The sequence below is a fragment of the Malania oleifera genome, chromosome 3, assembly GCF_029873635.1.
Source record: "Malania oleifera isolate guangnan ecotype guangnan chromosome 3, ASM2987363v1, whole genome shotgun sequence".
In the NCBI taxonomy this organism is placed as follows: Eukaryota; Viridiplantae; Streptophyta; class Magnoliopsida; order Santalales; family Ximeniaceae; genus Malania; species Malania oleifera.
Genome location: NC_080419.1, coordinates 117,308,279 through 117,321,162, shown reverse-complemented (window position 1 = coordinate 117,321,162; position 12,884 = coordinate 117,308,279). Strand labels below are relative to the sequence as shown.

The 12,884-nt window shown below is 35.2% G+C and overlaps 2 protein-coding genes across 6 annotated transcripts; one reads left to right on the top strand and one right to left on the bottom strand.

Annotated features, from left to right (window-relative positions):
* Window positions 1-1,608: 1,608 nt before the first annotated feature.
* LOC131152304 (probable WRKY transcription factor 50) lies at window positions 1,609-3,191 on the top strand. Of its 2 annotated transcripts, none has more exons than XM_058104125.1 (3): window positions 1,609-2,141; window positions 2,222-2,363; window positions 2,872-3,191. In XM_058104125.1, exons 1-3 carry the CDS (start codon window positions 1,952-1,954, stop codon window positions 2,999-3,001), a joined length of 462 nt encoding a protein of 153 aa, XP_057960108.1. In that variant the 5' UTR covers window positions 1,609-1,951; the 3' UTR covers window positions 3,002-3,191. The 2 variants fall into 2 exon arrangements, with proteins under 2 accessions (XP_057960108.1, XP_057960109.1); XM_058104126.1 differs by having other exon boundaries at window positions 1,767-2,141; window positions 2,892-3,191.
* A 1,398-nt stretch (window positions 3,192-4,589) lies between these two features.
* On the bottom strand, window positions 4,590-8,879 carry LOC131152303 (protein PLASTID MOVEMENT IMPAIRED 1-RELATED 1-like). 4 transcript variants are annotated; one of them, XM_058104122.1, is made up of 4 exons: window positions 8,765-8,848; window positions 8,629-8,688; window positions 6,141-8,517; window positions 4,590-6,018 (listed from the first exon to the last, which is right to left on the bottom strand). In XM_058104122.1, exons 3-4 carry the CDS (start codon window positions 8,420-8,422, stop codon window positions 4,869-4,871), a joined length of 3,432 nt encoding a protein of 1,143 aa, XP_057960105.1. In that variant the 5' UTR covers window positions 8,423-8,517; window positions 8,629-8,688; window positions 8,765-8,848; the 3' UTR covers window positions 4,590-4,868. The 4 variants fall into 4 exon arrangements, with proteins under 4 accessions (XP_057960105.1, XP_057960106.1, XP_057960104.1 ...); XM_058104123.1 differs by having other exon boundaries at window positions 6,141-8,413; XM_058104121.1 differs by having other exon boundaries at window positions 6,141-8,688; window positions 8,765-8,879.
* Between the last annotated feature and the right edge of the window lie 4,005 nt (window positions 8,880-12,884).

The following is a 12,884-nucleotide window of genomic DNA, read 5'->3' as shown; positions in this document are numbered from 1 at the left end:
ATCATTATCACTCTCAAAAATTGTCCACTTTGATGACAATGCGTGATAACTGAAAATGAAATATCATTGTCACTCTCAATTTATAAATGTACTTTTAAGTGTTCTACGTCGGGGGAGAGGATAAGAACAAGTAAATATATCATTTTTTTTTTTACTTCTAAATACCCCACAAAAAAATTTAAGAGGATTTAGAATTCTCATTACTATTTTGGAAATATAAATTTCAAACCTCAAATTTGAATTTGAGTGAATTTAAATAAATTTTAATACAATTTTATAATACATTTTATCTAAATTCAATCCAAATTCAAATTCAAGGTCTTTCCAAACATAGAAAATACTTCATTTTTCAATAAAATGAACATTTTTGTTGGGACTTCATAAAAACATAGTCAAACCATATTAGGTACTCTTGACTTGTGAAAAACAACTTTTTTCACAATTTTCAATTTTTTAAATGATTAAAAAAATATATCACCTTAGTTTTCAGTTTTTAAATTTGTGTCGGAAAAATTTTATTTTTTCCAAGTCATGTTCACTTGTGAAAAATAATTTTATTTTTTAAATAATTACAAAAATTCCTATTTGCTTTCTCATGTTCCATATTTTTATAAGAAAGTTAAAAAATATTTTTTATTGCGTAAATTTTAAAAAAATTAAAAGTAAATTAGAATTTTCATGATTATTTAAAAATTAGACAAGAAATATTTTCTCACCCCCTAAATAGGCTCTCTATATTTCTAATTTGAATCTTGAAAAACTAGAAACAAGTGGCATTTTTGTAATTATTTATAAATTTTAAAATAAAAAGTGAAAACAAAATTTCACAACTAAACAAACTCTAAAATTATTGTGCTTTCCTCCCTTTTGCCTATTCGTAAAAATAAATCAGTTACAAATAAATTACAATTAATTATGCAAAATATGATATTACTACCGTAGAGAAAATAATGAAGTGAAACTTTTTATGAAATCATAATAAGGAATATGCCAAGAATATCTATTTCCAAATTTTGTTATGAAAATATCTACTCCTTTCTTATTCTATGTTAAAATAAGACATATAAGTACAGAAAACATCTGCTCCATCTTTCCTAAGTTTCTCATTATATTCTTGGAGTTGTCCCACATCGATTATGAAAGGGCTTGGTCGTCAATTATTTAATGCGAGGGAAAACCTCACCCCATGAACTAGCTTTTAGGGTTGAGAAAGCCTAAGACCACCCAACATATATTTCATCATATTTTAAAGAATAACTATTCCGTGATCGCTTGATTTAGTGCAAGGGAAAACCTCATCCCATGAACTAACTTTTAGGGCAAAGAAAGCCTAAGACCACCCAACATACACTTCTATCATATTTTAAAGAATAAATATTCCGTGATCCAAGCGTAACCTAGTCTTTTTCTTCCATTTTGCTAAGTCTGCATGTATAATCGTACAAGTCTTCTTCTTCACATCGATGTGTGGGTATGTTTCATTTGCAGTGACCAATGAGGATTATAGAGCCGATAAGGTCATTGTCACTATGGGACTCGCAGATTCTTCCCCGTTAGGAAGGGGGTTAATAGTCTTGGCACGAGACTAGCTAAGCCAGGCAAAGGTCATATGAAGCAAACCAAAGCAAAGAGTCTACGCACAAGTCTATGAAGTCTTCGGCTGATAGCCCCACCTGTATGCGCTTGGTGCCTTCATGGTTTCTGCCCGAAGCAGTGCGTGGGCCCTATCAGTATATAGATCAATCCCACGCCACTTCAAACATTATGCTCTGAAGCTTCCTACCCAGTTCACAATGGTGCAGGGAAGGTGTGGAGGAAGCCTCCCTGCATTCTCAAATACTGGGAGAGATCAGATGAATGATATGTCCATGCTTACCACATTCGTCTGATGATCATATATATACTACTAGCTCTGCCCCAAATCATTCTCATTAATCACATTTAAATCCATATGTCTGATTCCAGTTTTGGTGATCCTTCTGAGTTCGAGCTTTCCGAGTACTTCAAGCTCGGCGACTGGCTCGAAGAGGATTCTTCACCTGCACCTGTGGATTCCAGACCTACCCAGAACCCGGTTAATCATCCATATGCAGTTTATGAAGCAGGTGGAAGTAGCAGCCACCGCGAGGGGCCTAATACCAGTAAGCAAATTCTTGTAGTATTAGATATATGGGTAGATCGTCTCCCTCTGATGTTTTGAGTTATTGGTTGTGTTTACTAGGAGTGAACGGGGATGGCCAGGATAATAGAGACGTCAGAGAAAAGGTTGCGTTCAAAATCAAAACAGACACTGATATACTAGACGACGGGTTCAAGTGGAGGAAGTACGGGAAGAAAATGGTGAAGAACAGCCCAAATCCAAGGTATGACAAAGCTAACGCTGTTATTAGTTGAGAGCAAGACTATGAATAAAACCAAAAAAAGTAAAACAAATTAGATTTACCCACAGTTCAAATCAATTGTACATCATGTATGTCTTCATCTACCCCAATCAATTAAAGGCACCCTTGACTGGGTTTAAGCCTTTGAAGCCTGAGCTCCCAATGCTTTCATCCCTTCGTCAAACAATATATATATAAAATATAAACAGAACAAAATAACATAACTAGGTTGTAAATGAAAGCATAAATTAAATAATGGAGAGTTTCTGACCTACTTGACCACAAAGTCAGTTCAATTTCTGCATGACCTGCTACTAGCCTTCGGTTGCTTTGAAGTGAATGCTCTTTCTGCAACCAATATGAACCTCCATGAGAGATTGCCCACTGCACAAGTTCATCATCTGTAGCATGCCAGAAGTGCAAAGACTACCTGAACAATAAATGCATGAAACTAATTCACCTTGGAGTGACTATATAACTTGATCAACAGGAATTATTTTCGGTGTTCAGTTGAAGGGTGCCCAGTGAAGAAGAGAGTCGAAAGAGACAGAGAGGATCCAGGATATGTGATAGCAACATATGAGGGCACGCATAACCATGAAAGCCCGAACAAGTTCTGAAGTTTGTCTCATATTTTGGGCAGGTGTTTCTGTTGCAAGAGCAGCTACTGCCATCACTTTCCAGTTACCATTACCTTCCCTTGCTTTAGTTTTTTATACCTATGAGGTATAGGCTTCATAGACCATTATGTTCAGCTTATGTACAATCAACATGATCCAAATATAATAGAGTAATGAATATCGTATCTAAGCTCTGCTTGCAAATTTCAAAGATGTTCTTTACAATTTAATCGCCTCAGAAGAGTGCCTCATCCATGCATCATAACTTATCTATAGAGAAATTGGCAGCATTCTACTTGGAGGATCACCCAACAGAGTCCCACAATTATCAAGCAGGGGCCTTAAGCTTACCTCCATCTGTTTGGCATTCTTGAAGCTAAGATCATGTTTGCCAGTTCATTTTCCTCCCAGAAAAAGAAAACACTGTAAGAAGGCATCTCTAGGAAGCTAACATACAACCTCAAGTTCAAGGATTTTACAGTTCAAATTTCGGCACCAGTTTGACAATTCCAAAATTTGGCACCAGTTTGACAATTACTTAAACTGAAACAAAACAACAGCAGCAGCAGCACTTTACCGTTTTGCAAGTAGTCATGAATGTAATTCACAATCTTGCAAATAAGATGGGATATGAAACTCTAGATGATACCAACAAACATAGATGGTGGGCCAACCATGGATTTTTTAAGAAACTCTCAAGGATCACAGACATAGTGATCTTAAACTGTAAAATTTAATTTACAGCATGAGTAAAGCAAACCAGGTGCATTTCATTGTGGTATTGCCTGCCCAATGATTCCATTTTACCAGATTCTTTTGGTCCTTTTTATTATTGCTTTCATTATCCTCCCCTTTCTTATATGCCAAATTAATTTGAAGATCAAAATGACCTGTGCTTTCTTTTTACACAAATTATGCCCATAAAATTAGTTACGGCATCATGCTTCTATCAAATGACTTTTCGGCAACAGACACATCAGGTAGATTTCAGAATTGATCAATAAATAATTTGCAGTAAAATGATGTCACAAATCTATCATTGTTACTCCAAATCATAGTGCATAAGCCAACATATTACACATCGACCTGGAAACACAAATTCTGCTCCACTACATAAATCTGTGAAAACTCAGTATGACCATTTTCAGAATAAATCAGAAGGGGTGAAATTTGGCAGCAAGGTTAGCTTACCCTGCGTTTGGGAGCATGGACTGCAAAGCTTGGATTTGGATCTGCGTGAATTTGAACATGTAATATAAAATTGTATTGAGTTTCTTCCAAATCCACACAAAACCAAATCCAAGACTCAAAATCTGTACTCCCAAACACAACCTAATTTGATTCTATAAAGTAAAAGAGGCAAATATAGGCTTGGGTTGAAGAGCAAGAAGCAAAAAATTGCATGCAAATTATGGTAATGCAACCCTTTAGTCTTTTGCATAATTTCAAGAGGCAATTACAAAAGATTTGCCATGGAGAGGAGCAGGATTCCAATATCATTATAGAGGGAAACCAAACTCATGCAAAAGCAAAGGGAAGAATATTCGAGGAATGGAGAGAAATAAAAATCGATGCTTTACAAAAGAAAGGCACAATTCAAAATTACCTTTTATTAGATTCATGCACATCAATTGACATGTTTAAATACAAGTATAAGCACTTGGATCTCTTATTATTGCGCAGCCCCAAGAACCAACTCCATTACATACGATCAGGGGGGAAAAAATCCAGCAGGCTAGAAACCTTGCTATAGGCAGGCATGCAGTATAACTTGGTATGTACAGTACAGATGCCGTGACTCCAGGTATACTCTTTTTTTATAACAACATGTGCGTACGCGTGTGCATCACCAACCAAAAATTCCATATTACACACGCAACCTAATAGTTTCATTTGGAAAGATAACGTCTGGGTTCCGTATGTGTGAATTAAGTGCAGCGAACCCTTTCCGTTCAGCTCTTGTGCTGTGGACACAAGAAGAGATGCTCCAAAATGTATCCTCAGCTAGCACTTTAGTCATCACTTGAGAAGAAAATTTAACAATAGCCTTTGACTTTGAAAATGCATGCTTATTAGTCTTACCCATGCCGCTAGCTAGCAACCAGCGGGACCCAGACTGTTGCTGGGTTGTGCTACCCCACAGCTGCTTCTTGGCAGGCTCAGGATTTAAACCAGCAAGATGCACTTCAGTGAGTTTGAACTGAGGAATGCCCTCTTTACCTGTTTTCTCATTTCCCTCTTGACTTCCCTCCTTTTCCATCAACTCATATTGGTTCTCCCCTTCCCAGTGGTTGCTTCTTCCCAACATGCTACTGCATATTTTTGGCATCAGAGGGACAAAATCCCTTTCTGCTCGAATTATAGCAAACATTGGTGCACCAATAGGCTCATAGTTTCGGAAGGGATCTCTTAGCTGTACCATAAGAGCTACTGTGAGGCTGTTCCCCATCAGACCACAATTTCCACCAAATGCTCTGCCCCATTTTCCATCCTTTGTAAGCCTTCCACCAATCAAATCTGCATACTTAGCATGATGAGCAGCAAGGATCTTCGAAATTCGCTCACCAATATGATCTCCACCAACAATTCCTGCATCCAGCTTCATCCACTCATCCAATGTAATAGACAGATCCAACAATCCATCAGCATCATGACCACCATCTTTGACGTCCAACAGTTCATCACCTATCGCACCTTTCAAACTGAATGTATTGAAATTGGCACATTTCCCATCAAACATTAAGGTCTCCTCGGCAGAGTTGGGCCTGATGCATGAAGGTGCCTCCTCAGCTGACATGCCAGATTGAATTCTCAACCCTTCAATTGAAAGGACTTCAATCTTATCCATAGCTAAAGGAGCAAGATCCTCCAGAGATACATACTCCAAACCCATCTCGCTACCTGTTGAACTTGATTTCAGATCATCATAATTCTGAACAGATGGAAACTGCACAGCTTTCTTTCCCTCACCAGATGAATCTTGCCCAGCCTCTGATTCACACTGCAAATTAACCTGGCTGTAAAAGCGCAAGAAATTTAATAAGGCATAAAGAGAGGAAGAAAGAAATAGGTATTAATAAAGGAATGCAAGAGGAGAATAGTTCAAACTCCATGAACAATGCAAATAAAACTTACAAACCTCTCAGGCATGGCCCATCTAGAAGCAGCATCCTGCACTACATGTTGAATCACCTTCCCAGTGATATCTTCCAAAGGCATTAACTTATTCACCTGCATTGAAAGCTTTCCAATTCCAACCAATGCCAAATGCTGTATAACCTCCATGACATCAGAACCCATTTCTGCTGGTAGCACAACTGCACCAGAAGCCTGGATTATCAAGTTCCCACCATTCTCAGCATTTCTGAAAAGTGAGGGACTCATGGACCGCAAAAAACCTGCACTCTTAACCCAAACAAATGGGCCCAGGCCTTCGCCAAGTGGAGGTAATTCACCTGGCTCATCAGGTGGGAGGTAGACTGGACTTCCAAATCCACCAGAGCTATAACGTGGAGAACTCTGAAAGGCTTCCTCATTCAAACCCCAATTCAGCATTAAAGCTTTAGTCTCCAAGTCTTCAAGCATTTTGGCATTCCTTTTACTTTTCAAAGACTGACTTGCCCTTCTATCCTTCTCAGCAGCTTGAGAAATCATTGAAAAGTTAAAATCTTCAGAAAAGTCTTCCAAACGGAATCCTGGTGGACCAGCACAACTAAATTCTGACAGCACTCCCTGTGCATCAAAATCAAAAATGAAGTTGCCAGAAGCTACAACATCTTTTTCAAACTGTCTCAATAAACGCTCTCTGGGAGAGTCAGGTTCGCCATCTGAACTCAAGCCAAAAGGACTGTGCTCTGTCCCCCACATGTTTAAGAAATCACCTGTCAAAGAATCAGTAACATCATCCAAGCTACATGATTTAACCATCTTACTTGATTTAAGACAGGATTTAATCTCTAAGTTTTCTTCTTTTGGAAGAAATTCATCCTCTAAATCTGCAGATGCCAAAATTGGTGGGCTTTGAAAAGCTGACACTAGGTTTGCCATGGCTGATGCATTGATCTGTGTGTTATTCTCTCTGTACCCAGAGTGTTTCACCACAACCTCATCTTTGTAATTCTCATGGGTCTCATCCTTCGGGTTGCCCTTTGCCTCACTGTCAACAGCAACTCCACCACCATTAATGATCTCATCCACGTGAATTGTTTCTACTGCAGCACCATCAAAAATCTGAACAGCACCCTCTTTAAATTTCAATGGTTCTTCTGTGGAAAATTCTATCCCCTGGTCAATTATCGTAAAGTCAGCATCATTTTCGATAAATGATATTGTAGAGTCAGAAAATGAGTGAGGCTTTGGTTTTAGGGACTCCATTTGCTCAGGAAACATATCAATCTCTTCTGCATTATTCTTCTTCCCCTCATCGAGTTTTTCATACAGAAAATTTATGGATCTGGAGAGGCCCATCTGTGGATCTGGCAATATTTTGTGAAAGCTCTTCACATCTGTAGACTGGGATAGTATGTGAGACCCATGATTCAAGATATCTGGGACACTCCCAAGCCGCCTAAGCATGCCATTAGCATCATCAAGACTGAATCTTCCAATAGGCCTTCTCACTGAACTCCGCCTATTTTGGCTTAAATTTAAAAGCTCAGGAACATTTGGATTTCTGGTCAACTGAAACGAATTGTCATCCACTACCAAAAACCCAAAACTAACATTTAGAGTTGCTCCTTTAGCTCTGCCTGAGAGCTCGAAGCTCATAGTCCACTTCCCTAGGCTTTTGTCGTCCTCTAACTCCTCAAAAGTACGTGGAAGCAACTTTGTAAGATCAACCCAATGCTTCCCAACTTCAAGCCTTGGAACCTCAACTACAGAAGCATAGACCAAGAAATGCTTGGCCTCATACTTCGCAGCCTGATGGGGTGCACTTCTACTCCCATACACAGAACATCTATGCATCAAAGTCTCTTCAAATTCAGCCAAACCCTGGTGAACCCTACACGAGCGTGTTTGCAACCCCTCCTTCCTTTTCCAATGCACACACAAGCTATAATCATTGAAACTCGGTGGCAATCCCCGAACTGAATGGACATGGAGAAAGAAACAACAATTAAACCGACGGTTCCGAATATGGGTCAAAACCTTTAAGGGCTTCCAATTCCATATTGATGGTCTCCTGTCCTTGCACAACAATTCTTCCCCAGTGAACCTCGTCTTGAAGTTCGATTCCGAATCCTGGAAACGGGTTTTCCCAGCCGATTTGGATCGAACATGGGACGGCTGAACTAATCCCTTTGGAGGGCTTTTGTCCAAATAAAGGGCTTTACTTATTGCCTCAATGTCACGCAACAACAACTCACCACTATTGGTGTCTCCAACACTATTATACCCAGGTCCAACATTGGACTGCATCATCTCCTCAAAACACAAATTTGACAAAAACAAAGAATTATAAACAAAGTTCTCCCAGCAACACTGATCAGTTCTAGTGTTTCACTTCGATCGACAGACTACAAGAAACCCAAAACAAAACCAACACATGCGAATAGCAAGTGGGAAAACATATGGACAAACCCGAATAAGAACTAAAAGAACGAATCAAACAACAGTACTGGTCTTACCAGCGGTAGTGATTGTTAATTGATCTTCAATCTTCAATTTTCATCGTATCAGCTCATGGACTACAAACAAAAACACAAGTAGAAAATGAAATAGGCGAGATATGAGCAGGAACTGACGAGAACGGAAGTGCGTTACCGCTGTTTCAGCCGAGTTTTTTCCCACAAGCGGCTTATCTGGAATTGTCTTCGTGCGGTTTCCTGTACAAAGAACTTGAACTTCGGAATTTGCGAAGCTTTGATGAGGTAAATGAGAGATGGGACAAGGTACCCAAAAAACAAAAAAAACAAACAAACCAAAAAGTCTTTGTCTTGTGTTGGGGACGTGGGTTGGTGGGGAGGGAATCAATCGTGGTGATGGGGTGATTCTGTGATGGAGCCCCGGAGTCACATTGCTCCGGATCTGGATCCGGGTTGGTCCACCATGCCCACCACCATGGTCCAAATTGGGCGTGATTGCGAAACAATTGTGGTCAAAATGTCAGACTTGAGAATAAAAAAAAAGTAATTAAATTTTAAAATAAGCACCATAACAGCTAAACTTTCAAAATTTTAATTATTTTATATGCGACTTTCCTAAGAGTTACTTTTATATTGTATATGAGTTTTTGAGATGTGAAAAAAATGAATTAATTAAATCTTCTTCCTACTTTTTCTTTTTCAAAAAAATGATATTTTTATTTAAGTAACTTCTTAATTGGAAGAGCATTGATTAAAATAATATGCCTTTTTACCTTAGAAGTGTAAATTTGATTTTAAATGTATTGCTCCAATAATAAATCTTGATTTTTTAAAATAAATAAATAAATAAATGTATTAATGGAGAGATTGATGGAAGTATAGTCAAATTTTAAAGTTACAAATTAGATTATAATATTGGTTTCATACATTTTTTTTTTTTTTTTACTTCTCTCTCTTCTTTTAGGAAAGAAGGTTTTAAACTTATTTAATACTTAACAAAAAAAAAAAAGCACAAATTGTTCATAATTCATATTCAATTAAAGTAATTTATTTCATCAACAAAAAACTAAAAAAAAAATTGCCTTAGAAAAGAAAGCACTTATTGGGAAATAAAGAGTAGAATAAACCTTTTATATTGCATGTGTAATTTTTTATTATTATTTTTAGTTTGATAAATACATTACTCAAATAGGTATTGCTAAGGCATGTCGTTATGTCTCAAAGAATGGTCTAAAATAGCGACAGATAATAATAATAATAATAATATAGGTTCGATTGAATCGTCACTAATTTGTTATTTTTCTAAGTGCAATTAGTTCACCTCATTGCTACTTGTTGATTGGTCTTTGAACTACTTATAGGCCAAGGAACTAGTAGTCTCGATTTACATTTATCAAAGTTGGGATCAGAAGTTTAGTTATGCGAGGGGAATATACTAACACCTCCTACACACTCATTCTACGAACGGTACCTAATTAATTATGAATTATCCCTAAAATGCATTTAATGATCATTAATTAACTTCTTAATAAACAAAAAAAAAAACATTGAAATTTTAAAAATATAAAATATAAAATAAGGTACGATTTAAGAATGTCTAATAAGATCTCTAAAAGAGGAAATTTTATTAGATAAACCTTACTCAAAACTAATATAGGTGAGATCTGAAACACCTTTTACCCTTTATTTAATCATTGGGATGCATACACACAAAATAAAATATATTCAAATATTTTTAAAAAAAATTCATAAAAATCAAGCGAAATTTCTTTAAAACATTCCCAAAATTTTTCAAAATTTTGTTTGTAATGACCCAAAAATATATATATGATTAAATAATAATAATAATAATAATAATAATAATAATAATGGTCATTAAGTTAATATCTATACAGAAGTACTTTTCTGTAGGATCTTTGATTTCATATTTGATGTCTAAGAAAGACTTTATCTTAGCGAGTGCTTAGAGACCATTGCAGCTCAATCGCTCCCTGAAGGTCGGCCTGGTCAAAATGAAATTTCATAAGATAAACAGGATAGACACTATTTGTATACATAAATAAATATATATGCATAAAATAGTGTTTTAATAGAAATAATAATAATAATAATAATATAAGTATTTTATATGGAACCCACAAAACTATGTAGGGCCCACATGAGTCCTGAAGTGGTGTGGGGTGGTCTACATGAGTATCGAAACTGTGTAGGACTCATAAAATCGTGTGAGGATTATTGGAATTACATAAAACCCACTTGGATCTCGAAGTTGTGTGGGGCCCACAAGACCATGTGAGACTCACATGAGTTTTTGAAAGTTGAACTTAATTCTTTTTCATAAAAAAAAAAATATACTAAAATATAACTTAAAAATAATAACAATGATAATAATAATGATTTAAAAAAAAAAAAAAATTAATTAATTAAGTAATTAATTAAAAATTAATTAAATTGGAGTATCGGCAAGCACTACCATTTCTCCCACATGATCCTCATCCTCATCTCATACTTAACCCATGCCTAACTCATCCCATGCCCATTTTTTAATTTTTTTAAAAAATTATAATTTCACTCATCTCCCCTCACTTTTACAAATTCAATTTTCTTTCCAAAAATTTTCCTATAAATAGGAAGCTCTCAATCTTCATTTTTCATAAAAAAATTTTAAAATGAAAAGAAGAATTAGTGAGTGAAAGAATTAGTGGTAGAGTGAGAATTTTGTTATAATTAAATTCTCACTCACTCACTCACTCTTTCTGATCTCATTTTTTAGAGATATTCGTTGTATTCGTAACACAAGGTAAAGGAAGAGGTAAATAAATTTGATTATATTAGACTTTTATTAAAATTCATACCCGAATTTATTTGTAGGTAATTTGATTATGTTAGACTTTTATTAAAATTTATACCCGAGTTTACTTGTAAGTAAATTTGATTATATTATATTTTTATTTAAAATTTATACCTGAATTTATTCGTAAGTAAATTTTGATTATGTTAGTTATTTTCATAAAATTCTCCCGAGTTTGTTCTTACGCATATTAAATTATACCAATTTTATCTTTAATATACTTGCGTTTATTTTTGAGTTAAAAAATGTTCTAAACTCCTCGGGTATTTTACAGTATTAATTTTTATTCAAGGAAATATTTTTAACACGAAAATTGTGTGGCATGAGCTTATTTTTTTGTTACGTATTTCACGAAAATATGAGTAAAAATGACATGAGTTGATTTTTATATTGCGTATTTCAAAAAAAATATGAGTAAACGTGAGATTTTCATGATATTATTGTAATTTTATAAATTTTATCATAAGATGTTTTCAAAACCCCTTATGACATAGACGATACAAAAAATTATTAATATTCGATACCGCAGCTTAAAGTTTAAATAGATCAAAGTGCATCCACGCTATTTGCAGAGTGATTTTATATGATAGTGGATTTCTCCTGAGTGTACACCTAAGTTAGATCAGAGTATAATAGGGAAAATTTCACTTAATGATGATGTACGTTGATTTAGTTTGACCGGTTAACTAGTTAAGTCCAGTCTATGGACCGCACAACCCAATCATGGGGGTAAACATGACTTATGATTAACAAGTCTAAAGGTGGTTTTTTACAGTACGTGTATATACATATTTAATTATGTTGTGCCGGGCACCCCACTTGTGCCAAACACCAATACTATAACTATTGCTATTGAATATATAAGAAAATTAAAGCAATGTAGAAACTAATAATAAAACAATAAATAGAACAAGACAAGAAATTTACGAGGTTCGGTATAGAATTACCTACGTCTTCGGGTGCCGATGATCAATCCACTACTTCTTGACAAAGTACAACTTTGAGGTGTGTTTTACAAATGAAGAGTTGAGCTCTTTATATAGCTTCAACCTCAAGTCTAAAAAACACTTCTCTCCAATGTGGGACAAATAATATAAAAAATTCAAAATAACCTTTTATACTAATGTGGGAGTATGCTACCAATGTAGGACAAAAAACAACAAATTACATATACAGAACTATTGATGAATTGAAGGAAAAATATATGTTTATATGAACGGGGATATTTTTGTACCTAGATAATGATTTAATAAGGAAATATATATATATATATATATATATATATATATATATATATATATACGTGATTGAGTATTATAGTTATAGTTTTAAAAGTTAAAAAATTCAATTTAACAGCTATAATATGTGATTATAAAATTTTACTGCTATAAATGATAGTAAAAGTTTTATGTAGAAAATTTTAAATTTATATTTATTTTTAAAACAG

Bases quoted from the DNA above. Each gene is read 5' to 3' on its own strand.
- LOC131152304 (XM_058104125.1), top strand. From the start codon at position 1,952: ATGTCTGATTCCAGTTTTGGTGATCCTTCTGAGTTCGAGCTTTCCGAG. The intron at 2,142-2,221 runs GTAAGCAAATTC...TGTGTTTACTAG, and splicing joins CCGCGAGGGGCCTAATACCA to GAGTGAACGGGGATGGCCAG. The intron at 2,364-2,871 runs GTATGACAAAGC...CTTGATCAACAG, and splicing joins AAGAACAGCCCAAATCCAAG to GAATTATTTTCGGTGTTCAG.
- LOC131152303 (XM_058104121.1), bottom strand. From the start codon at position 8,422: ATGATGCAGTCCAATGTTGGACCTGGGTATAATAGTGTTGGAGACACC. The intron at 6,019-6,140 runs GTTTGTAAGTTT...GCGCTTTTACAG, and splicing joins AGATGGGCCATGCCTGAGAG to CCAGGTTAATTTGCAGTGTG.